Source organism: Chrysemys picta, chromosome 1 (genome assembly GCF_011386835.1).
Source record: "Chrysemys picta bellii isolate R12L10 chromosome 1, ASM1138683v2, whole genome shotgun sequence".
Taxonomy (NCBI): domain Eukaryota; kingdom Metazoa; phylum Chordata; order Testudines; family Emydidae; genus Chrysemys; species Chrysemys picta.
Window position 1 is genome coordinate 150,533,888 of NC_088791.1, and position 25,683 is coordinate 150,559,570.

Genomic DNA, 25,683 nt, shown 5'->3' on the forward strand with positions numbered 1-25,683 from the left:
AATCTCTTATTGAGGGTCTGGCTGGACCTCTCCCTGCACCTCCTGATCCACTCACACTCCATCCGTGGCCCCACCAACTTGCAAGACTTCCTCGTCAACCTCCTCCTGGCATTGGCCAAGATGGCCATTCATCACAATGGGAGGAGGAAGCTGGATTGGGGGTTGGTGCTCTGCGACTGTGGGGCCTATTTCTGCTCCCTTGTCCAGTTATATGTCCAGGCAAAGTTCCTCTGGGCAGTGTCCACTGACTCCCTGGATGCCTTTGAGGAGCAGTGGGCGATGTTGGGGGTTCTCTGCTCGATATCCCGGATTGGATCCCCGATTCCTTACCTCTGACCTCACTCCTGCTCCTGTTTCTTTCATTTGTTATCCCCCATATTCAAGTGAGGCCTGGGTCAGTGGTTCCTGCCCCTCAATTGATGGGGAGGGCCTTTAGTTTTGGGCAGGCCTACAAGGCTCAGGCTCAGCCAGCCTAAAATGGCCATCACACACTCAGCAGTTGCAGTGATAATCACCCTTAGGGTGACCAGATGTCCCGATTTTATAGCGACAGTCCCGATTTTGGGGTCTTTTTCTTATATAGGCTCCTATTACCCCCCACCCCGTCCCGATTTTTCACATGTGCTGTCTGGTCACCCTAATCACCCTTGATCTGTTCTCAAGCGCTACCAGCTCTCCGTGATGTGAGAGAGTAGTGAGGAACCTAACGGTTAGTGCAGATGGTGCCGTCTCTTACACTGCAGCACTGCCCCACAGCAGATCTAAGGCTCAGCAGCTGGCTATCAGTGATTTCAGCTCTAGTGATCACTGAACGAAAGGATGATGCTCAATTGAGCCTAATGAGGCTAAACGGTGGAAAGAGAAGGGTCAAGTTCTGCCTAGGACTCCTTAGGCAAAACCCACACCACCAAGTAGGAACACCTCTCTCTTCCCTCCCCCTTTCACTGGGATTTGGCATCCCTACACCCTGCGTAGCAAGGGAGGTTCAGATTAGGCTAAGGACCGTTCTGCTGTCCTTCGCTCATACAATCAGGATGACAACACTAAAATGATTTGTAATCCAACACCATCCAAAATTGATCACTTTGGCAGAGCAGCTCCCTCTGCTGAATACTGAGGCAGAGTAGGTGGGTTTATGCAAATATGGTCTGTTCCTGAAGTCTTTTCCCCCAGCTCATCACTAGATGTCAGGGGAGAGCTCATTCAGACCCTGCTTACACTCCTATGCATATTATTATCGGTTGTGTTAGAGCTTGTTGAAGCTCTAACACAGAGGTGGGCAAACTACGGCCCACGGGACCATCCTGCCCGGCCCCTGAGCTCCCGGCCAGGGAGGCTAGCCTTTGGCCCCTGCCCCGCTGTTCCCCCTCCCCCGTAGCCATGCTGCCGCATGAGCAGCGCTCTGGGCGGCGGGGTTACGCGCGCCTGCAGGGCTGCACATCAGCCAGACATGCTGCTGTGAGTGGCATGGTAAGGGGGCTGGGGCCGGGGGGGTTGGAAAAGGGTGGAGGTTCAGGGGGAGGATTGGATAAGCATGGGAGTCCTGGGGGGCCTGTCAGAGGGTGGGGTGTGTGGATAGGGGACAGGGAACTGGGGGGGTTGGATAGGCGTGGGGTCCCGGGGGGCTTGTCAGGGGGTGGGGATGTGGATAAGGGTCAGGGGGGCAGTCAGGGGACTGAGAGTGGGGGGTTGGATAGGGGGGTGGAGTCCTGGGGGCAGTTAGAAGTGGGGCATCCTGGGACGGGGCGGTTAGGGGACAAGGAGCAGGGGGGGTTGGATGGGTCAGGTGTTCTGAGGGGGGCGGGAAGTGGGAGGGGCGGATAGGGGGCAGGGACCAGGTTATTGGGAACTGCTGCCCTCCATACAGTTTTGCAACCCCAATGTGGCCCTCAGGCCAAAAAGTTTGCCCACCCCTGCTCTAACAGCTTCCTCCCATTCAGGTGTAACAGCTGCCTCTCATTTAGGATAAGCAACTGACCCCTTTATGGCAGCACATAGTTGAAACAATGGGAACACCACTCAAACCTGACCTTATGAGTAGAAGCTGAACACGTGGACCAAGTGGTTTCCCTGGGGACTGACAGAGCAAATGCAGGGTCTGGGGCATTGACTGATGGAGCTTGTGAGTCTATGGGTATGTCTACACTACGGGATTACTCCGAATTTACAGAATTCGATTTTTGGCAACCGATTGTATAAAGTCGAGTGTATGCGGCCACACTAAGCACATTAATTTGGCGGTGTGCATCCATGTACCGAGGCTAGCGTTGACTTCCGGAGCATTGCACTGTGGGTAGCTATCCCATAGCTATCCCATAGTTCCCACAGTCTCCTCCACCCATTGGAATTCTGGGTTGAGATCCCAATGCCTGATGGGGCCAAAAACATTGTCGCGGGTGGTTCTGGGTACATCCAGCCCCTCCCTCCGGGAAAGCAATGGCAGACAACCGTTTCGCGCCTTTTTTCCTGGGTGAACAGTGCAGACGCCATACCACAGCAAGCATGGAGCCCGCTCAGCTCAAGACAGCAGTCATGAACATTGTAAACACCTTGCGTGTTATCTTGCAGTTTATGCTGAACCAGAACCTGCAAAACTAGGCGAGGAGGAGTCGGCTACGGCAGCGCGGTGACGAGAGTGATGAGAACATGGACCCAGGATTCTATCAAACCGCGGGCCCCTGCACTTTGGAGATCATGCTGTTAATGGGGCAGGTTATAGCCGTGGAATGCCGATTCTGGGCCTGGGAAACAAGCACAGACTAATGGGACCACATAGTGTTGCAGGTGTGGGACGATTCCCAGTGGCTGCGAAACTTTCACATGCATAAGGGCACTTTCATGGAACTTTGTGACTTGCTTTCCCCTGCCCTGAAGCACCAGAATACCAAGATGAGAGCAACCCTCATAGTTGAGAAGCGAGTGGTGATAGCCCTGTGGAAGCTTGCAATGCCAGACAGCTATCGGTCAGTCGGGAATCAATTTGGAGTGGGCAAACCTACTGTGGGGGCTGCTGTGATCCAAGTAGCCAATGCAATCAAAGAGCTGCTGATATCAAGGGTAGTGACTATGGGAAATGTGCAGGTCATAGTGGATGGCTTTGCTGCAATGGGATTCCCTAACTGTGGTGGGGCGATAGATGGAACCCATATCCCTATCTTGGCACCAGAGCACCAGGGCAGCCAGTACATAAACTGCAAAGGGTACTTTTCAATGGTGCTGCAAGCACTGGTGGATCACAAGGGACATTTCACCAACATCAGTGTGGGATGGCCGGGAAGGGTTCATGACGCTCGCGTCTTCAGGAACACTAATCTGTTTAAACGGCTGCAGCAAGGGATTTACTTCCCAGACCAGAAAATAACTGTTGGGGATGTTGAAATGCCTATAGTTATCCAGCCTACCCCTTAATGCCATGGCTCATGAAGCCATACGCAGGCAGCCTGGACAGTAGTCAGGAGCTGTTCAACTACAGGCTGAGCAAGTGCAGAATGATGGCAGAATGTGCATTTGGACGTTTAAAGGGTCGCTGACTCGCTCAGACCTCAGCCAAACCAATATTCCCATTGCTATTGCTGCTTGCTGTGTGCTCCACAATCTCTGTGAGAGTAAGGGGGAGACCTTTATGGCAAGGTGGGAGGCTGAGGCAAATCGCCTGGCCGCTGATTATGCGCAGCCAGACACCAGGACGATTAGAAGAGCACACCAGGAAGCGCTGCGCATCAGAGAAGCTTTGAAAACCAGTTTCATGACTGGCCAGGCCACGGTGTGAAAGTTCTGTTTTTTTCTCCTTGATGAAAACCCGCCCCCTTGATTGGCTCATTCCCTGTAAGTAAACCACACTCCCCCATTCGATCACAGCTTGCTTTCAAAGAAAATAAAGTCACTATCATTTAAAAATCATGCATTCTTTATTAATTGATTATAAACATAGGGAGAGAACTGACAAGGTAGCCCGGATGGGGTTTGGGAGGCGGATAGGAGGGAAGGAAAAGGCCACTTCAAAAGTTCAAAATAATGACAGCCTTTTGCTTGGGCTGTCCACTGGGGTGGAGTGGGCGGGTGCACGGAGCCTTCCCCCCCGCGTTCTTACACGTCTGGGTGAGGAGGCTATGGAACATGGTGAGGGGGGAGGGCGGTTATACAGGGGCTGCAGCGGCACTCTGATCCTGCTGCCGTTCCTGAAGCTCCACCAGACGCCGGAGCATGTCCGTTTGATCACGCAGCAGCCCCAGCGTTGCAGTTTGCCACCTCTCATCTCGGGTGTCCCTCATGGCCTCACGTTCACTGGCATCTTTCCTGTACTTTGATACCGTGTCCTTCCACTCATTCAGATGAGCTCTTTCATTGCGGGTCGATTGCATGATTTCAGAAAACATGTCGTCTTGCGTGCGTTTTTTTGCCGCCTTATCTGAGATAGCCTTCGGGACAGAAGTGGGAGGCTTGAAAAATTTGCAGCTGCGGGAGGGAGGGAAAAAAGAGAGAGAAGTATTTAAAAAGATACATTTTACAGAACAATGCTTAAATTCTTTCACGGTGAACAACACTATTCACATTACATAGCACATGTTATTTCGGTACAAGGTCACATTTTGCATCTTATATTGAGTGCCTGCGGCTTTGGTGTTAGAGATCACAGACGCAGGGCTGGGCAACAGAATTCAGCTTGCATGCGGCCATGGTAAGCCATTGTCTTTCGGCTTCTGCAACCTTCATAAAACCTTCCTTTCCCATACCAAGCAAACCCCATTGTGTGCTGCGGTTTTCCTGTTAACGTGCAGCAGCAGAAACCAAACTAACCCCCCCACACCCATCCAATTCTCTGGGATGATCGCTTTACCCCTCCCCCCACCGCGTGGCTGGTATAAGGGAAGATCCCTGCAGAAAGCAAACTAACCCCCTCCATCTAATTCTTTGGGATGATCGCTTTACCCCTCCCCACAACCACGTGGCTGATATCAGGGAAGATCCCTGCCAGCCAATCACGAAAAGCTCAGTGCCAATGATTCCACCTCCACCCCCTGCTTGGCTAACTGCAGGGAAGGATTTCTTTTCAGCCACAGGCAAACAGGCCAGTAGGAACGGCCACCTTTGTCCACTTAATTAAATTCCGGTATTTCAACTAAGTTACCATGAACGATATCACTCTCCTGAGGATAACACAGCGAGATAAAGAACGGATGTTGCTTGAATGCCAGCAAACACCGGGACCATACGCTGCCAGGCTTTGTCATGCAATGATACCAGATTACTTGCTACTAGCATGGCGTGGTCAAGTGTCCTACCATGGAAGACGGAATAAGGCTGCACTGCCCAGAAACCTTCTGCAAAGGCTTTTGGAGTACTTCATGGAGGAGAGCTTCATGGAGATGTCCCTGGAGGATTTCCGCTCCATCCCCAGACACGTTAACAGACTTTTCCAGTAGCTGTACTGGCCGCGAATGCATCCCAAGTCCTCAGGGCAAATTAATCATTAAAAAACGCTTGCTTTTAAACCATGTTTTATATTTACAAAAGTACACTCACCAGAGGTTCCTACCATGGCCTCATTGTCTGGGATAATGCCTTGGGAGGGTTGGGAGGGTACTTCAGTCAAGCTGAGAAAAAGATCATGACTGTTGGGGAGAACGGAGTGCTGTGTGCTCTCCACAAGCTCGACATCCTCCTCCTCATCATCATCTTCCCCGTCCGCAGACTCCTCAGGCATGGCTGAGAGTACCCCCTCCTCGGAATCCACGGTCAGAGGTGGGGTAGTGGTGGCGGCCCCCCCTAGAATTGCATGCAGCTCAGCGTAGAAGCGGCATGTCTGTGGCTCTGACCCGGAGCAACCGTTTGCCTCCTTTGTTTTTTGATAGGCTTGTCTGAGCTCCTTAACTTTCACGTGGCACTGATGTGAGTCCCTATTGTGGCCTCTCTCCATCATGCCCTTGGAGATTTTTTCAAATGTTTTGGCATTTCGTCTTTTGGAACGTAGTTCTGCTAGCACGGAATCCTCTTCCAATATAGCGATCAGATCCAGTACCTCCCAGACGGTCCATGCTGGTGCTCTTTTTTGATTCTCGGACTGCATGGTTACCTGTGCTGATGAGCTTTGCGTGGTCACCTGTGCTCTCCATGCTGGGCAAACAGGAAATGAAATTCAAAAGTTCGTGGGGCTTTTCCTGTCTACCTGGCCAGGGCATCCGAGTTCAGATTGCTGTCCAGAGCAGTCACAATGGTGCACTGTGGGATAGCTCCCGGAGGCCAATACCGTTGAATTGTGTCCACACTAACCCTAATTTGAAATGGCAATGTCAATTTCGGCGCTACTCCCCTCGTCGGGGAGGAGTACAGAAATCAATTTTAAGAACCCTTTATGTCGAAGTAAATGGCTTCGTTGTGTGGACGGGTGCAGGGTTAATTTGATTTAACACTGCTAAATTCGACCTAAACTCATAGTGTAGACCAGGCCTATGTGTGAGAACAGCAGTGAGAAACACCAGCGAGAAGCTGAGAAAGAAGCAGCATAAAGCTAAGGATACAGTCATAGGAGCACTGGTAACATGACCCTGAAAAAAGGTTGAGAGCGCTCTTTTGGGCTAAGCGCTAGCTGGAAAGGGGCTTGGAACTGTGAGCTAAGAAACTGTCTCCTGTTATTTGAGTCCCTGTGTTTAAAAACAAACAAAAAAACCCAACCAAAACAGGCTTTTGTACATTCTTTGTAAATAAACATCAAAGAAATATGACTCATCATCCATTTCTGCTCCTAACTGTACCCCACAGGACCACAAAAACTGGCTAACTGCTTGGGTCAAAAAGGGGTAACACTGTACTGTCAGGATGTTTGAGTCACCTGGACCCTTTGCCCCAAGCTCCCATTAAACCAGAAGCAAGACCCATTGTTTCCCAGCCATTTTCGCTTGAATGACTGAACCAGAATCCCTCTCCACACATCCCCCAAATAGTGAGGAAGTTTGGATTTGGGATCTGCAGCTGGGTCAGAACTTCCTGGCTCCACCCCAGGCCAAACCGCTGAGCCGGTCACCATTTCCCACTGTGAATGCTGCTTTAGAAACCTGCGATGTCTGGAAAGAAAAGTTAACTTGACTGCTTAAAAAAAAATTAACTGGCTCCACTGAAGTGTGCTAGGGAGATGGCAGGCATTTTAAAAACGCCTGAGCTCAGCTGCAGTGGCATGGGGGGAAGGAGGAGAGAAACAATGCTAGAGTGGCTATTTAAGCACCAGGCGCAGGGCTATCTTCACAGCCAACGGTCTGTCTTTCTCATTTTCATGCAGCTGCCTGAGAAATTAAACGCCTGTGTGTGTGTGTGTGTGTGTGTGTGTCTATCTATCTATAAAATGCAGAACTTCAGCAGAGCCTGAAATTAAGTTTGTGCAAGGGACTGTGGACATCCCAGGGGGGCTTCACTGTCCCCCTCCCTCCAAGCGTAATTTCACCTCGAACTTGACACCAGAATGAGAAAAGTACCTCACACCATTTAATGAGATTCATTCTTTTTCACTTTCTCTCTCTTTCTCCCCCATGGGACCTATACCAGGCCTTGTTCCCCTGTGAAAAGCAGCACAGTGGTTGTCTGCCTTAATCCCAGGGGCGGCTAATTAATGCAGAGGCCAGGTCTGGCTCCTTAGTTAAAGGTGAGGTGATAACTACCTCCCTTAGAGGTGTGTTCTCAGGGGATGGCCCTTGTTGCTATGCTGTCATGAGAAGGGGGTTCTGTCCATTGGCTTTTATGAGTGAGTTATGTACTTGAGGACTTCAAAAAAAACTACCCCTAGGAGGATTGCCGGTGTCTAGTTTGGTTTGCTGCTCCACACAGGTGGTATCTTTTGCAGTGAATTCTGAGTTCTGTTGGGACAGGATAGGAGGGCCATTGGTGCAGCGAGATGCAAATGGCACTGCCAGTGGGCTCCGGGGGGGGGGGGGGAGAGGGGGGCAGCTGATGCTCCCCTATAGGGATAGTGTCAGGGAGAGTGGAGGGCAGCTTTAATCCCTTCACTGTAAAAGCCCTCAGCTGCCTGACCCATGCGGTGCAATCCTCCTTTGGGGATCTTGTTTGTGGGCTGCATGCTCCACAGTGCGAAGGAGGTTTTGGCTGCCTTACACTGCTGCAATCTCCTTTTGGGGAGGATTTTCCACTTCACCAGGGTATTTGCTGCCTTCTGGCAATACAGACCCTAGAGCAGGGGTGGCCAAACTACGAGCTGCATGTGGCTCTTTTATAGTTAAAGTGCGGCTCGCAGAGCCCCCTACGTCCCCACTCTATTCTCCACCTACCAGACTGGGGTGGGGGGAGCTCAGGGCTTCTGCCCTGTGGCAGGGTGGTGGCACTAAGAGCTTCTGCCCTGCAGGGAGGGGGGTCTCAGGGCTTCAGCCCCAGGGGAGGCACTTGCCGGGGCTTGGGGCTTCAGCAGGAGTGGGCTGAAGTCCTCAGCCCTGGCAACTGAGCCCGGCTCTCGAACTTCTGAAGATTATCATATGTGGCTCAGAGGGTCAGTAAGTTTGGCCATCCTGGCGCTATAGTCATAGCTGGCAAGTCCCATGTTGCTTCTTATGTGACCTGTCTGCAGATGTGAACATGTGACATAACTAAGTGGGCCTTTGCTGGGGGGGAGAGGGGGGCAGTTCCAGCTCCCAGGCCTCCAACTCCACGGATTCTTCACTACCCCTCTCTCCCTTCCAGGCTTGGCCTTGCAGGGATGGAGAAGGGAAGGGGAAAGTGGAGCCCCCCTGAGTTGCTGGACTCTTTCTGCTCCCTCTTCCCCAATCCTGTGAGAATGGTGCCTCTGCTCCTCAAAACTCCTCTCCCTCCTGAGGGGAGGGGTGAGAACATTGCCTGCCTCCCGCAGCAGCCCTGATTGGCTGCTCTTCTCCAGGAGGCAGGGCAGTGGGGAAAGCAGCCAATCAGAGGGGACTTCTGACCCCGCCCTCCCAGGCAGGGCTGAAGTTCTCCCATGATGGCAGGCACCTCTGGATTCATCTTGAGACTGGCTGCAGCAGTGGCCAAAATCATGTTACTCCTGATGAACTCCTAGGAGTGGGCAACACTGTTATCAGTGATTATACCATTGGTTCAGGAAGCCCTCACCTTTCTGTTAAAGTAGAGCCCACATGCCACGTATTAATACAGAGCTTGTCTATGTGACTATGCCCCCACCCATCTATGATTGTGTGGAGCATCTCCTATTCATCATCAGGTGGACTCATGTGCTCTCCCATTCACCATCACTCAGCCCTCATCTTCCCACCCATTCCTGATCACACAGCCCCCACTTCCCACAGGTGAAGGTGTTTGGGGCTCAGCGAGGGGGGAGGGGTCTAGGTGCAGGGGAGGTGGGGTTCATTTGGGTGAGGATACAGGTGGTTGGGGATCAGTGGGGAGGGTGTCTGGGGGGGGCTCATTGGGGTGGTACAGATGCAGGGGGGGTGGGGCTTGTCAGGGTGAGGGTTTGATAGGCCTGCTTAACAGGAAGGCCCAGCTTCTGCCAATGTGATGCCGCATGCTGGGCTTCAGCTTCCCCCCTGCCTCCACTTCCCCCATCCCCTTCTCTTCCCCAGCCCATGCCCCTTCCCCTTCCCCACCGCTCCATCTCCTCCCCAGGCTTGGGGGGCAGGGGGGAAACTGCCAGCACGAGCTGGCGGAGTGGAGCAGGTTGGGGCTGGGTTGCTCCACTTCCTGCCGCCCAGTGATTGCAGGGTGGGCCCGACCCCATGCTCATGGGGCAGCGGGAAGTAGAGTGATCCAGACCCAGCCCGCTCCTCTCTGCTCCCCTGGCTCCTGGACTGGGGGGGAGGGGAGAACTGCCCCCCAGCACTCACGGGCAGCGTAGCTGGGAGCCAGCAGAGCGGGCTGGGGCCAGGTCGCTCCACTTCCCACCACCTAGTGAGTGCAGGGCGGGCCCGACCCCTGCTGCAGTCTCCCAGGATGCGTAGCTCAAGGGAGGATGTTTGGGGGTAAGGGGCAGAGTGGGGGTGGAACAGGGGTGGGAAGAGGCGGGACGGGGGCAGCTTTCCTGGCCAGTTCAGCGGGCCGGGGGATCGGGCTGGCCGGGGCCCCTTCTAACTCTGGGCCCAGGGCCATGGCGCCGTAAACCCGGTACTGTTCACAACTGTACAAGCCAGACCCTCTCTCCCATTTGCAGTTGCCTTGATCCAATCCTCTGATTCACAGCTGTGGAACACTCCTGTGGAAATCACAGCAATTGCTTGCATGGAAAAGTAATATTAGGAAAGTAGTTCATGTATTTTTAACTTATTTTAATCTGATTTAGCAGGTGGAAACATTGAGGAGTATTAGAACCATGGAAAAAGCTAGCTCACCACAGACCAAGTGTTCTGTGGTCCATAGTTTGGGATTTACTGCCTTAGCATTTCTGTGCCAGTCCCGTAGGGCCTGAGATTGGCCTCCCTCCTAGAATAGTAAACCAAAACATATACAAAATGCAGTGTGCAGAAGAACTGAAGGGAGAAAGATTTCAGATGGAGAAGAACCAGGTTTTCAGCTTTTGTAAACCTTTCCTGGTCCCTCCTGTTCCACCTTGCGATTCAGAACTGACTGTCCTTACATATCCATATCCCACTCATCCACTTCCTTAATTGTATTGCCCCCTCCCTGAGTGAAGACAAACAGGCAACTCATCAGTGATGGCTTCTTAGGGGTAAGCAGCGCCAACCCTGGTTTGCATCTCTTAGTGTCTTTTTTATGGGTCACTTTAGTTTTCAATGTCACCAGCCTTAAGGACCATGCCACCTTAAGATCAGGTTGGGGTGGAGAAGCCATGATCTGAGGAATTTAGACAATGAAATCATCTTCCCCTCCATCTTATCCCTCACCCCCATCACATCTGCAGCCTCCACAGCCCTGGAGGAAGGAAACTGTATACTATCTTTCCTCCCTCATGGCTCTAGCATCAGATGAAGACTATACTCAAGAGAAGGCCCTTGGAAACCTTCTGACTTAGAACAGAGGCTCCCTCCACAGTATATTCTCTATTATAAAGTCACTGCCTTTTTTCTGGAAGGAGGCAGCTGCTTGCACTGTAAGCAAGACCACAGTTCTATACTGACCATTTCACAGCATATTTAATAATGCCCCAGTACCATTCATTATAAACAAATGACTTCCTGGCCATTCTCTCTTTCTTGTTAACATTATTTTTTGCTATTACAACAGGAAAGGTTAATAATATTCATTGTTTGGTGACTCCAATGCATTGCAGAGAATATGAATATCAGACATTAATATTCTGCTTAAATCCAGGGGCTGTGATGCTTTTCCCACACTGTAAGTACAGCAAACCAGACCCACAGTTTCCCGTTATTCCAGTCCTGTATCCACCCTTCCCAACTCCAACTATGCATCTCAAACCTGACCTGCAGCACTCACTGCTGTCCCACTCTTGGGACCTTTCTGAAAAGCTGCCATCCTAACATGTGGCACCCCTTGCTCTTCCAGTTCTTGACCTCCTCATAGCTCTGCAAATGCACCTGAGTTCCTACTAGCACTCTCTGCTACCCTTAGTCTCTTCTATGAAGAAACAACCAGTTGTGCAGACTGATAGAATGGTCTTGTGATTACGGACCCCCAGACTGGACTGTAGCCTAATGCAATTACTGGCTCTACTACTGAGACCTATCCATGTTGGTTAGGGATGTGATTTTTGCCAACACAGCTGTTCTGGCAAAAGTTTTTTTGCTGGTGTAGCTTATTGTGCTTGGGAGACTGGTATAGGCTATCCCAGCAAAAGGATTATTTTTTTGCCATAGAAGGCCAGTCTACACTTAAAATTTAGACCAACATAGCTATGGAACTCGGGGTTCTGAAAAATCCACAACCCTGAATGCCGTAGATATGCCAGCCTAACCCTCAGTGTAGATGCAGCTAGGTCAATGGAAGAATTTACTTGGAAGTTTACTTGGTGCTACCTCAGTGCAGGGGGCTGGACTTGATGACCTCCTGAGGTCCCTTCTAGCCCTATATTTCTATGAGTCTATGATTCTATGTAGAATGCGTCCGTCAACCTAGCTCCATCACTCAGGGAGGTGGTGTTCCTACAGCAACAGAAAAAACCCTTTCTTTGCGGTAGGCTGCATCTACCCTACAGAGTTACGCTGGCACTGTAGCTATGCCATTATAGTCTTTGTAGTGTAGACATGGCCAAAGCTGTGTCTACACTACAAGGATGTGCCGGCACGGCTACATTGGTATAGGTATAACGGCAAATCTTTCAAGTGTAGACAAATTCTCAGGCCAAGTCTACACGGGGAACGCCTTGCTGGTATAGCTACACTTGTATACTATACCGGCAAAGTGCTTCTAGTGTGGACACAGCTTATACTGACAAAACTGTACTTTTGCTGGTATAGCTTACTCCAGCCTCCCGAGTGAACTAAGTTATCCCAGATAAAGCACAGTTTTGCTGGCATAACTGCATCTCCCTATGGGCCTTGGTCAGCACAGCTCTGTCAGTCAGAGATCACACCTTGTCACACCCCTGACCAACACAGCTATGCCAGCAAGAAGTCTATAGTGTAGAGTTGGCCTCCGTCTCTCAGTGTCTCAGTTCCCCATATGTAAAATGGGGAAAATAATACTTTGCTTTCTCGCAGGATTTCTGTGAGAATAAAAAAATCCACCAGTGCCTGGGAGATGCTCAGTTACTATGGTGATGAGGGCCATGTAAGAACCTAGATAGAAACATTCACTAGGTACTACACTCAGAGCAACTCCATTGTTTTACTTAGGTCTGGTCTATACTACCCGCCTGAATCGGCGGGTAGAAATCGACCTCTCGGGGATCGATTTATCACGTCCCGTCGGGACGCGACAATCGATCCCCGAATCGGCGCTCTAACTCCACCAGCGGAGGTGGTAGTAAGCGCCGCCGACAAAAAGCGGCAGAAGTCGATTTTGCCGCCGTCCTCACAACGGGGTAAGTCGGCTGCAATATGTCGAATTCAGCTACGCTATTCACGTAGCTGAATTTGCGTATCTTAAATCGACTCCCCGCTGTAGTGTAGATATACCCTGAGGGCCCTAAGCAAGGCTTGAACCAGAGTCTACAATTCTCCTTAGTTAACGGGTTTTACTGAACAATGTCACTTCCTCTTCCCCTAGTGGAGGGGCACCCTGGCCCCATGGGAAAGTGAAAGATCTTAAATCAGCCCCTTTATTTCCTTTCTCTTGCTCGTTCATTTATACCAGAAACAAAGGAGGCAAAAAGGTCACTTTCTCTTTTTAATGCTGGTGTCAGTCTAGTGCTGGTGAAAGGAGCTATCCTATGTGATGACTGGGAGTGGTGGGTTGGGCCCACCTGAATGAAAGGCCCACCCACTCAGGTGAGAGAGGGACCGCAGAGCTCAGACAATGGACAATCCTAGAGACTGACCACCTCTGGATCCAGGATAGGTACAGCATGGGCAATGGCAGAGAAAGGCTTCCCTCACGACCCACCTGCCAATGTGCCACACCCCTGCCCTGGAAGGACTCTTTCTAGGAGCAAGTGCGGAGTTCAGTCTCCAGGGCCTATTCACTTCTTCGCCTCCAAACTGAGATGGCCAAAATGGTGGCCAGTTAGTGGACATCGACCCATTTGGGCACTGGCCAGAGACCCTCCAAACTCAAACTGAAGCCTCTCTCCGTTTCTCTATTTGCCACCCATTACATTATCTCTCGTGCCTTCTGTTCAGATATGTTTCATCTCTCTTCCGCTTTCCCTTTTACACTTGTTCCCTTCGAAGTGAGCAGTGGAAGTTTTGCTACTGACTTCCATGAGAGTGGGACAAGGCCCATCTCTACTCCTCAGATATTTTTAGTGGTCCTTTTCTCAGGAGCTTCCCAGAATTCTATGGTGGGCATGTTCTGACTGGGGCAATCACTTGCACACATTCGGTCCAGGCTGCGACTGCTGGAAGAGTGGGAAAACTTGACACACTCTTAAGGCCGCCTGTCCCTCTCACATAAAGCATCTTTCTTTCCCTTATAATTTACTCCCCTTATTACTGTGCTTCTGAGTATTTTGCTGATTAAAGACCTCAGTTAAAAAAAATAAGAAATATGGTATTTCAGCAGTGAATGCAAGATCTGCCATTCCTCAGTGAGATCTAGAAGAGTGTGGGATAACAGGGGAGGAAAAAATCTCCTTCATAATCATGTTAGATGAGCCAGGTTAAAAACCAGGAAATAGGCAGAAAAGGACCATAATTTAAATAAGCCAACAAATAGATAAATTGCCTGCCTGCCCAAATTTTTTGGGGGTGGCTCAGTTACTCATAACATGTCCTGCTCCAATTCCCCCAGCCATGAAAAGCTTCAACGCATTTTGAAAGCCTGGGGCTTTGTTTTTTTATGGTGTGAGGGAAAATTGTTTCCAAGGTGTGATGAAAGGGCATTTTTAGGATTGTTCAAGGACTCTTCCTGTAGAAATCTGAGTAACAACCTCCCTCCCACACACTCACTGTACAAACACTTGTGCTTTAAATCCTGTTCAGCCTCAGTTCCTATTGCCTTCTCTTTCTTTGAATTCTATCCAGGCTGCCTGTGTCCTGCCCCACCAGGGGAATGAGGCTTGCTCCAGACTGGACACAGTCCTTTCTCTGCTCACGCCAGCATTCTTCTCAAAGTTCAGTCCTTGTCACTTTCACTGCTGTTTAGTTGCCATTTACTGTCCCTCACTTCCAGTTCCTCAAGGTTTGTTTCTTGATGGTGATGTTCTCTGTCCCACTGACCTTCCTCACAGAGGGTGATCAGAGACTTATGGTTCTTCACTGTCCATTCCCCTCCACTCCTTAGAGATCTGGTTCTAGACTGGAGTTTAGAGAAGAATTCCATATATACAATCCAAGACTTTTTATCAATTCAAATGCTTCATGCTAGTGCAACAAGGATTCCAGGGCTGGGGACAGGGCTGTCCATCCAGGCACTGTCCCCTGCTTTCCAGTGTCGGAGAGAACACACAGCAAGACAGCCTATGAGGCACAAGAGCTGTGAGGTCCTACCTCTCCCTGGCATGGGAGAAGGTGTTTATCCAAAGAACTGAGCACATGAAGATTTGACACTGTGTGGCCCCAGTTTCCAAACATGGAGCCCAGTTCTCTGTTGAGGTTCTCAAATCAGCACCTAGGCACCCAATTCCTTAGAGGAGATGTCTAAGTGCCTCCTTGAGCTCTGAAATGTAGAATTAAGTGCTCTCACTTAGACCCCTGCCCCAGTGTGTGTAATGGACAAGAGTGTCTCAGACAGACAGCCCTGCCAAGCATTGCGTCTTCAGAGGGACACCCCTCAGGTTGGATTTGCTTTCACACGGTTTTGAAAACAACCCTGTCTTATGCTGGTGGATTTCCCCTTGTGCTTTCACGAGATCTCCCTCCTCCGAATCCTCAAAGCCTTGCGGAAGTTCAAATTTCATGTCCTCGCTGGGGGACCCAGGATGCACACTGAGTGTTCTGTCCACTGGACAGCCCGGATGCTATTGCTTCAGCCCGGAGATAGCACAGTGGGGATTTTAGATTGTTTCTGATGAAGTTGCCTTCCAACAAGTGATTGAAAACACAGGACCCAGGAGACCTCTTGCAGCCAGGGATTGGTGGCCAGTGCATAAAGTCAAAGCTGAAATTCTGTATGGTCATGGGGTACCGCATGAGCCCTGACCTGGTTTTTACTGACTTTGGGGCGGTGGGGGTGTTGGTAGACATGGCCACAACCCGGGCACTCCTCCAAGGTTTCAACAAAGTGCTGAGCAAAGCTGGTGAGGTGGGAGGCTGCTGTTGACACATCTCAGGAGTAAACTCTCCCCTGTACCCCTGCAGAACCAAACAAAAAATGGAGTAAGAAAGGTATGGATGCAGACAAAATGCCTCGAGACTGCATCCCACACACTGTATCAGGAGACCCAGGGTGTTTCCTCGGCTCAGTTCAACACTTTCTATCCCAATTTATTGGGATAGAAAGGGGGACAGTGGTTGTATTCTTTAAACATGTTATAGCCTGGGATAAGTCCCAGGGTTGGAGGGCATGGTTGGGTACCCTTTATGCTACAAAGTGCCATAACTGAGTCAAGGGGCAATTGTATTGTCACTGGGTTCTTTGACATGGCTGTAACTGAAGCGTGGATGGGTGTTAGCCAGGGTTAAATCACAGTTCTCTAAAGCAGCACTATCATTTTTTTTCCTGTCCACACAGGCAAGAAGAAGCCGTATAACAAGGATACCGTGTAACACTGTACTTAAGGATGGTTATTTTATATAGCATGTGAAGTGTTGACTCTAATCAATACACAGGCCCAGAAGAGAGACGGATGATATAAAATGTAACGGTAGATTAGACAGAACACCTGAGCAGTTCTCACACACATGCCTGCTGCAAAGAAAAAAAAAAAAGAGGTTTGTGTTCTTTTTTGTTCCTTTATGATGCAAGAAGGGGGCCTAAAGGGTTGGTAAAACAGAATAATGTTTTCCCCCTTCCCTGTTTTTTTTTTTTTTTTAATAATAGAAGGACGGCATCCCTGTTTTTTTCTGGAGGACTTATTGGGGGTCTCAGAAATGTGGCTTGTGAGCTTTCTTAAGCTCTTAATTCACAGGGCAGTGGGAACTGCATGTTTAACAGAGAGTGCTTTTCTCTGAAGTGTGTTTGTAAATAGGTATTTATTAGTAATCATATAATATACAGCTCGCTCATATGCTGATTTTCATCACTAGATCTCAAAGTATTAACAAACACAATTTTTTAAAAAGCCTTTTAAGGAGGCTGAATGATAACCACTTCTCCTCTCAACTAATCACAGAGGGTGAGATTCGATGTTTTGCCTCTTAGAGGTCCAATCCAGACCTTGTAGCCTAGGAGGAGGAGGTGCCATGGTGGCATTAAGCCATCGTTGAGTGTTCCTTATCTAGAGCTGCTCTGGGGCCCCTAATTTAGATAACCCTAGGAATTTCCCCCCATCTCTGACCCATCCCTCCTATCCCCAGCCCTCCACGGCACACCCCCAGTGCCAAGGTTTGCAGGTGGTCCTCAAAGAACAGCCTTATAGCTGTCTTCTGCAGTGCCTGCACTGAGAGAATCCGTCACGGGCTAGATATGTTTTTTTTAGGGCCCCTTTATGTCATTCCTGTCCTTTTGCCTAGCATAAAGGGGTTGGAATGGGGGCTGAGGACCTCACTAATGGTCCTTAATCCTACCAGTTCTTCAGTCCTCCATAGAGTACACCAAGGTGAGCAAAATCAGAATTTCTAGTGCAGAAACTAGCAGAAACTTTTTAAACTTCCAGGCCTTTTTTTATCCCTCATAAACAAGGAAGACAAAGACATGGGTATAATTGTTTTGCCCTTTTTATGTCCCTTTTAACATGGATAATACGGTGTTCTCTCACAGATTCACACCACACTGCACTCATTTGGCGAGGCACCATCAATGGTACGGGGGCATATGATAAGGAGGAAGTAGATGGTATTCATGGCTGTACCTGCTGAAGTGAGGTCTACATGACTCGTATGTCACCTTGCACTGTGCCTGTGGTATCCAAGAGAAGTGCACCCCGCTGCAGCCTGTGCCAGGAAGCCTTGCAAATAGTCTGACAGGGAGCTAATCAAGTGTTGAATCCAGCAGCAAGCAGTGTCTGCCTGGGTCCTTGTTCCCAGGATCTAAGCTATCACAGTGAAGGGAAGGGAGACTTCCGAGAGGCACTGGACCCTGCCGGAGAGATCTAACCCATATCAGGGACAAATCCCCAGGCGAGAGACACCACATGTTTACTAAAAGACAGAAATATGCCTAGTACTATAGCTGCAGAAGCCTGAATCAAATGAGGGAGAAATATTTTACTTTTGTCTTCTCCACACCCGACTCTACAAACTTGAGTCTAGGTACGCTCTGAAACACAACAGGTCTGATATCAGGGACAGTGACAAAAAACGCAAATGGGGATCTCAGATGTTTAGCACAGTCACCACTGATGGTGCTGGGTTAAAATTTTAAGTGGAGGCACTGCAGCGTGGTCTGGCTCTCGATGTACTCCCCAATGCAGTCTCCCTTGCCTGAGGCTGCTGGGCTTTTCAATGAAGTGTCTTCATGCCAAATATCTGCTGCTTTGGAGATCCCTACTGGAATGGGGGTTACACACAGCCTGGAATATTGGAGCAATTGCCCTTGAATGGACCCTGAAGATGTTGAGTCCATTTCACTGTTGGTGTAAGTGGGCACTGAAGTCAACTGCCCCTGTTGGCACCAGCTGAGAATCTGGCCTACATGAGCTAGATAGGACAGTCACAGAAAGGGACAAAACTCTTTCCAGTAGCGAAGCCACTGGCGGTGCATGAATATCTCAGCCCTATCTGGGTTGCAGATTGTTTCTTATAACAAATTATCTGCAGGAAACCATCCCTCAGATAGTATGTGGCACGGGCATGGCATTTGTTATAGAGGATGACTCAGTGCCTGATCAGGGATAAAATGAGAGAGGGAGAGAGCAGCATACAGAAGAGAAAGAGTGTCCCTTTTGGTGCACAATAGTGGAGAAAGGTATAACCTACACGACTGCTATCCATAATGGAGTATGCTGCACAACAGAATATGTAGCCAGAACAGTACCTATCAGTCTGTTTATGTAGGGGAGAGGGAGTTCTATGGCTGCCCATGACCATGAGATCTGAGTGTCTTCCATGACAAGTGAGTGACAAGCACCATTTCAGCTGATACACCAGGGACTGAACTAGAGACCCCCACAGCTCAACACAACAGTCTCTACAGCTTGAGCTAGAGCCAGCTAAAGCAGCCCCAGTCCTCTGCGTCTCGGGCCCAGAGAGGGACCTGTAACACACTGACTGCCGAGGGGTTACAGATGCACAGCCCTGGTGTACGCTGCTGCTGTGTGCAAAAGCTGAGTTTTTACTCTTCATTTTCCACCGGTTCAGCAATGGTGGGAGTGATGGTGTGGACAGGGCTCGAGGCAGCCTTGGCATTATCAGCCCTAGTTCAAAGCAGGTCTAGATGACACAGTGATTAAGACACTGGCAGCTACCAACTTCTTGCCTACGCTAGAGCTGCCATTATTGTTACCGCTGGTAGAGCTGAACTGGGGGGCGAGGGGGCTGTTTTTGACAAAGAAACCTAGTGAAGACAAAAACTAGGGGACAACGCTGCTGACAAAGGGAGCACATGCACATGGTCTCAAGGCACTCAGCATACTGCTCCTTGCAACAGATGTGTGCCATGGCAGAAAGTGCGGTGTCAAATAAAGCAGCTTGACAGAAGAGGTCTCTGCAGTGATCAGGGGGAGAAAATCCTCTCTTGTAGGCTGCAGTGAGGTTATGTAGCCCTCCTGTGACTGTAGTCCTTGGGTTCTAGCAACCCCTCACAGTTGCCGTGTCACTCCCTGCATTGGCAGGACATTGGCCACAGGACCCTGCAATTGATGGAAATCTCACAAGCTCAGCTGGATTTGAAGGTTTTTTTCTGCTGTAACCGTGGAAATCTTGCCAGATCAGTCATGTCATAAGAATTGGGTCACATCAGAATCAGAACCAGAACCAGAAAAACCCTTCTGGATTTGGTTTTGACATGGAACCAAAACCTCAGGGACAGATATTGATCCATGAATTCAAACCCCAGGCCACCAGAAATCCAAAGCGTGTTGGGAAATTTGGTGTTTGTCACATTAGTCCCTTCCAGTAACCACCAGCAGTCACTGGAACTACGTTCAGCAGCAAGAGCAAGCCACTGAGGTCATTCAGTCATTGTCGATAGAACCATTCTCAACAGATCAAATAAGAGACCGGTCTGGGGCCGGTGTGTCTGTGGACTAGGCTGCACTTAGATGTTTACAGAGAGATATTAACAAGAACAGTACAAAGGTCAAAGGCACAGGGATACTCACAGCCTGGGTCTGTCTCTCCTTTTACACCTCCATCCTTAGGTCCGAAAATCCATGTTTGCCTTCATTAGCTAGCATTGGCCTCTCGGTCCTGGTGTGCCAGACCAAAACCTACAGAGAAACACACAGAGGAGTTCATAGGTGCTTTGGATTCCATGGATAAATCAAGACCAGCAATCCCAGTGTGTTAGTTCCTGAACCGTTAGGGCTCCAAAATATGTTAGGTGTCTGAATGAAAGCTACGTCAGAGTTTATTAGAGCTCTTATACCCAACAAATTAATATGCACATAAATGAAACAAACAATAACAATGAAGAGAGATGAGCCTGACACCAGATCAACCTTCCGCCACAAACCCTGGAATTGGGGAGGGAATCAGGATCTGAATTCTGCAGCTGGGACCCACCTCTAATACTATAATTATAATGCATAATAACCATAATGCCTCTTTGGACTCATACGGTTTTTCATCTGCAAAGCACTTCACAGACATTAACTGATCTGCCTAACTATTGTTCTGTGCTAATGTGCTTTGGTGTAAGGTCAGGTGCAATGGAGAATGGGAAGGACCGTGACAGGGGGAGCAGGGGGCTGAAATGCTGGGGTGGAGGGAGGGAGTATATCGGAGGTTTAATGTAGACCCCAGAAGGGGGAGCTGTGCTTTGAAATCCCTTGTCATGCTGACCTTTGTGCAGTTGGCTGCTTTGGGCTCCAGTCCATCCATAGTCACCAAATCCTTCAGCAAGCTGCTTTCTTGGTAGCCTCCTTTAATTCCCTCCAGCTTGAAAGTGGCTTGAGGCCTCTCCAAGATCAGTCTGATGCTGACTGCAAATCCAGCCATGTCAATAGCAAAGGGCCGGTTAGGGTCAAAAACCACCTTCCAGCCCACCACTTTCCCCGCTGGGCTCACTATGGGAGACTCGTACCTCAGACCCCCAGCGAAGGCCACTGGCCATACGGATACCCTCCTCGTATAGCGCATCTGTGTGCCAGAGAGAAGCAGTGCAGTGAAAGGTTCAATGCTGTCATTTCACCCCCACCTCCCTATGTATACCATGCCCCTACTGCTCTATCCCCCTTTGACTCCTTTCCCCCAGCATCACCTGCGCGAACCACCCTGCTTTAACTCCTTGCATCCTTCTCCTTTTCATTCTTTGCCTCCTCTCTTCTCACTTCCACCCTCCAGAATGCCCCAGGCTTTCCCCCATCCTTTCCTCTCCACCTCATCCTTATGATCACCCCCACTCCTCCTGCCCACTAAAGTGCTTTGTTGACTTTGTACTTGTACCTTCTCAACACCCTGCTCTGATGCTCACATGCCCACCTTCCCATCCCCCATCCCCTTCTTCACAACGCTGAAATCAAAGCAACCCCATTCTCATCACCCTACCTTCCCATTGCCCCCACTCACGCTCACTCCCATTCATCCCCTTCATCATCCCATCACTAAGAGGTAAATCTCTCCTTATTCACGACCACAGCAGCAATCTCACTTTCTTCCGTTTTATGGACACTTGGTACCCACCACCTGTGTCTTCCTATGCAACCAAATGGCTCTTGGAAGGATACTCTGTCCACCAACACTATGGGCCAGGGAGGTGATATTGCAATGCCCTGGAGGTCTGAGGTCACTTTTACTTCCCTCTCCTCCTCTTCCTTCCAATCATTCTCCGCCACTCAACACCTGACTGTTCCACCGCCCTTTAACCTCCAATCATCTGCCATCTACTGTCCCCCAGAGACAGAGGGGGAAAGACAGAATCCTACCCTCCTCCCAGAATGTTCAGATCCTCTCTAACCTCTTATTGGCCTTGTGTTGATTGTTCCATAGAAACATGAATATTCCCAGTGCTGTTAAACCACCTAACCCTGGCCAGGCCTCCAGATTCCTACTAATCATTCCAACTGACTCCACCCTATGACTGACTTAAGCAGTCTCCACAGCCAGCCACCCTCTTCTGACACTCCCTTGCCCTCATCCCCAGCAACCTTCTCTGTGCTCTCACCCGTACCGTCCATGGCCACCTCCTAGAAGTGTGTGGGCTCCCTAAGAGTGCCCACAGGGGATGCAGGAAAGGATGAACTAATGAAGGATGATGAGGCTTCTTGTCCTCCTCAAGGAGACCAAAATAACTTTTGAGGATTGGAAACGGGGTCTATAGGATAACTTGGGCACGTGTGTTTCGGGTGGTGCCCTACGCTTTGGTGAACCTTACTGGATGATCATCCCCTTGAGTTTGCAATATACTGGAAAACTCAGAGCAATTGGCTTTCCCATAAAATTTCTGGTTTGGCTTCCTGCTTCTAGCTGGGCTGGAAATACCATGAGAATAGCCCTTTCTCATTGCATGCTTGTTCTTCTTCTCCTAGCTGGGGCCCAGAATATAGTGGAACGAGGAAAGGGAAACAATGGGGGATTGGAAAGCTGAACAAACTTTTTCCAACCTCCATAAAGTGCTCAAGGGCAGGTTTGAGTTTTGAGTGAAGTTTTTGTTTGGGGCTTGTTTAAACCAACTCAGTTCACCCTGACCCTCCTCTGGTCTACAGCATTCACTCCCAGAACAGACTTTGTAAGAGGAGCCTTTCACCATGGGCACAAAGGCTTAGCGCCATGTCCTGGCACCAGCATGGTCATATGACTTAGCAGGGGCTAAAGAGGGATGGAATTGTCCATGCAGATCACAGAGCAGCTGTGGAGTTGCCCTGTATCTGCATCCCATGGCTGGAGCACTCCTTCCTCACTGGGAAAAAATGGCTGGTACATTTGCAAAGCTATCAGCTCTCTGGCCTCACTTGCCCTGTACCCAACCATCTTGCATGTGAAGGCAGAGGGAGCCCCGGTGGAGCAGAGCTCCATGGCACACACTGATGTGGAGCCCTTGACTGGGGCTACCAAATCCTCCTCCCTCTTGGTGCAGGAGAACTATGCTAGTACCACTGGGTTGGGGTCCTTTGTAACTGCAGAACACAGGGCAGGATCTAGTCTTTATGGGCGACAGCTACATTTTGTTCTTCTCTTTCATGAAGCGCAATGGCTCCTACCTCCTCGAAGAGCTCCAGGCTGTAGGTGTTATCATCATCAGCAAAGTACACAACCCCTTCTGGTGGCTGTGTGTTGTTGAAGCTGTCTCTTAGCCAGTGCAGCCCCAGGTTCCTCTGCAGTGTCCCCCTTGGCTTGTGGGATGGGATCCAGGGTCCGCTCATCTTCAGACTCTGCGGGCTCTCCACATTCAGGTGGGTGAAATTGAGCCCCGCCTTCTCCAGCAGGTTGGACACCAGGTTGGTCCTCCGGGGTGAGTCCTCCACCACCACCCAGTGCAGGTTCTGCACATGTAGGAAGGTGTTGGCTAGCCGGGTCAGCTCAGCCTTCTGCACCGGCCTGGTGTAGGTGGGCGTGATTACAAAGATGGTCGGGAGAGTGTCCGACCAGGGAGGAGGCCGGGAATACACATAGTTCTGGATGACTTTTGGAGCCACCCCCGAGGCTTGCTGCCAGCTGCATGATGGGAGCCCTTCTTCCCGCAATGGGGATGTACCGTTGAAGCGAGCTTTAGCTGTGGCATTTTCATCTGTCTCTTCTGAGGCAAAAAGAAGATGGAAGTTAGGGACTAAAACACAGCCTGATCACCGCTACATTAGGTGACATTTGATAACGATCTATGATCTATCTGGGGCAAGAGCCCTGGGTCTACAACATTTTCATTCTGCATTTTCACTTCATAAGAGAATGATCCTTTCATAGGCCCATTTCTCCCCTCCCCCTACTGCTTGGTTCTCAAGAGGTTTCACCCTGCAGATTACTTGTGGTCCATGGAGAATAGATTGAGAACTACACAGGTGGGACCTTTATGAATGTGTGAATGGTAGGACATGAGCTCCTCCTGACCTAGCCTGTTCAGGGCTGGAAGATGTGCCAAATGTCAGCGGAAAGGAAATTTTGCCTAGACTTCACTTGTGGCGCTGATGGTACAAGGTAAGAGTAATCTCTTTACAGGCAATCTACAGCCAACAAACACGAAGCATGTTAGATATGTCAGAACTGTGCTAAACTTACATTCCTAAAGCTGAAATAATTTGTATAGGGGCTGGGTCGTGAACCAAACTCTTGGGTCTGAACAACCCTGAGGTTCAGGGAAATGTGTCATAAAGCAGAGTTTCTGCAGCTTTATCATATTGCGCATCACTTCTTCAGATGGAGAGATTCTCAGCCGTGCCTCCCCTCCCAACCTCAGAAACTACAGCAACCATATTGCTTGGTTACTTGAAAACCCTGCATCCGCTCTAGCGAAGAGACTACATGGAAATAAACAGCTTTAATGTGATGAATGTGTCACCCTGTATTGTAACTGTGCTCTTTGTTTCTCCACCCTGATTTAAAATTCATTAGGTCTTTGGAAAGAGGAAACTCTAAATGAGTCTCAGGCAGGGTACACCAGTGGAGGAGGTCACTGCAGCAGGTTGAAAAATGGAAAATCATTTTTGTAAACGATTTAAAAAAATTCCGAAGTCATTTCCTTCTGCAGTTTTCGAAAGGGAAAGATGATAAATGTTTGTGCCATACACCCGGGGTACAATCTGGAATTGCAGTGCTATTTTGAGGTACAGAGGGTTACAATGTGTATTGGAAATTTTTCATTAAAATGCATTTTTTTGTTTTTCATTTTTCTCCCTTTCTCCCCTCCCGACTCCTGACATTTTACTTTTGAAAAAAGAGAGGGGGAAAGGACAAAAGGGGGAGAGGAAAAAACAACAACGTTAAACAGAAAAACAACCAAAAAGTTCATTTTCCAAAAAATTAATTCAAATTTCCAAATTAGAAAAAAGGCCATGTTTTGTTAAAAAATGTGGTGGTTGAAAAATTCAGATAGGATCTACAAGCCACTGCAATCTATGCCCTCTCAGTGTGGTGCTCTGTCCCCCTCTAGTGATGGCTAAGCCACCTATTAATGAGTCTGCCAGAGCATTGACTCTTAGCCCAAGCAGTAGAGGTTCATGCACTAAGATCCAGAGGTCCCAAATTCAGTCCCTGCTGCCGATGACCCGTCCAGGGATGCTGACGTTACAAGTGGGGTTACATAATGTTATTGGTTGATGGCTGACACGTCACTCTATGACTGAATCAGCCCTGTGGCCTAGATGGAAAAGCTCTGTGGCCCACCCATGCATTGCAGAGCGGTGTGAGAACTGGAGCTCCACTGTGGTTGTTACCTCTGTGCTGAGTGGTAGCACACTTTGGAGCTTTGCAGTGGGCCATCTTTTGTTTGGAAGAGGAAATCCGGGACACAGACTCCAGGTATTTCCTGTTAGTCTATCTTTATTCACAAAATGGACCCCAGTCCTGTTTACTTTGAACAGAGATGGCAAAAACAACAGCAAACTTCACACAAGCAACTCCATTTGCAGAAACCAGCCAAGTCAACACTATGTCCCATTCCGTAACCAGAAAGCAGCTGTCTCTCTTACCCATAGCCCTACCTTCAGCCTGCGGGCTGATCCTGAGTCCTGCCTGCTCCCTGTATTTTACCTTAGCTCAAAGTTACATAGCAAGACTGTATGAAATCCATTATTCTCAATACTAAGCATGGGCTAGTTCAGTTGGGCCTGGGTGTTAACTCTCTCAGATTTGTTTCCTAAATTATCCCACCAGTTCAACACCATTGGTTGTAGCAAAGAAGGGGATTAATAGCATAGTCAGGACTCCAGGTACGTGTTTAAAGCCCCATGCCATCTAACTCTGCTTAGAGCAGGGCTACATGATACAACGCCAAAACATCAGCAGCTTCTCCTATGGTGGGAGGGTTTACAGAAAAATCCTACTGTAG

At 49.4% G+C, this 25,683-nt stretch overlaps 1 protein-coding gene across 4 annotated transcripts in view; it reads right to left on the minus strand.

Annotated features, from left to right (window-relative positions):
* Positions 1-3,889: 3,889 nt before the first annotated feature.
* Positions 3,890-25,683, minus strand: part of LOC101952321 (galactosylgalactosylxylosylprotein 3-beta-glucuronosyltransferase 1-like) — a 51,808-nt gene continuing 30,014 nt past the window's right edge. For 2 of the 4 annotated variants that reach the window (XM_065573064.1, XM_065573073.1), the window contains exons 4-5: positions 22,904-23,439; positions 20,316-20,843 (exon numbers count right to left, since the gene is read on the minus strand). In XM_065573064.1, coding sequence (XP_065429136.1) covers positions 20,367-20,843; positions 22,904-23,439 — 1,013 coding nt within the window. In that variant the 3' untranslated portion in view covers positions 20,316-20,366. Of the gene's footprint in view, positions 4,456-5,523; positions 15,798-19,864; positions 19,973-20,314; positions 20,844-22,903; positions 23,440-25,683 lie in introns of those variants that run through there. The other 2 variants (XM_005292660.4, XM_005292662.4) reach the window with 2 other exon arrangements.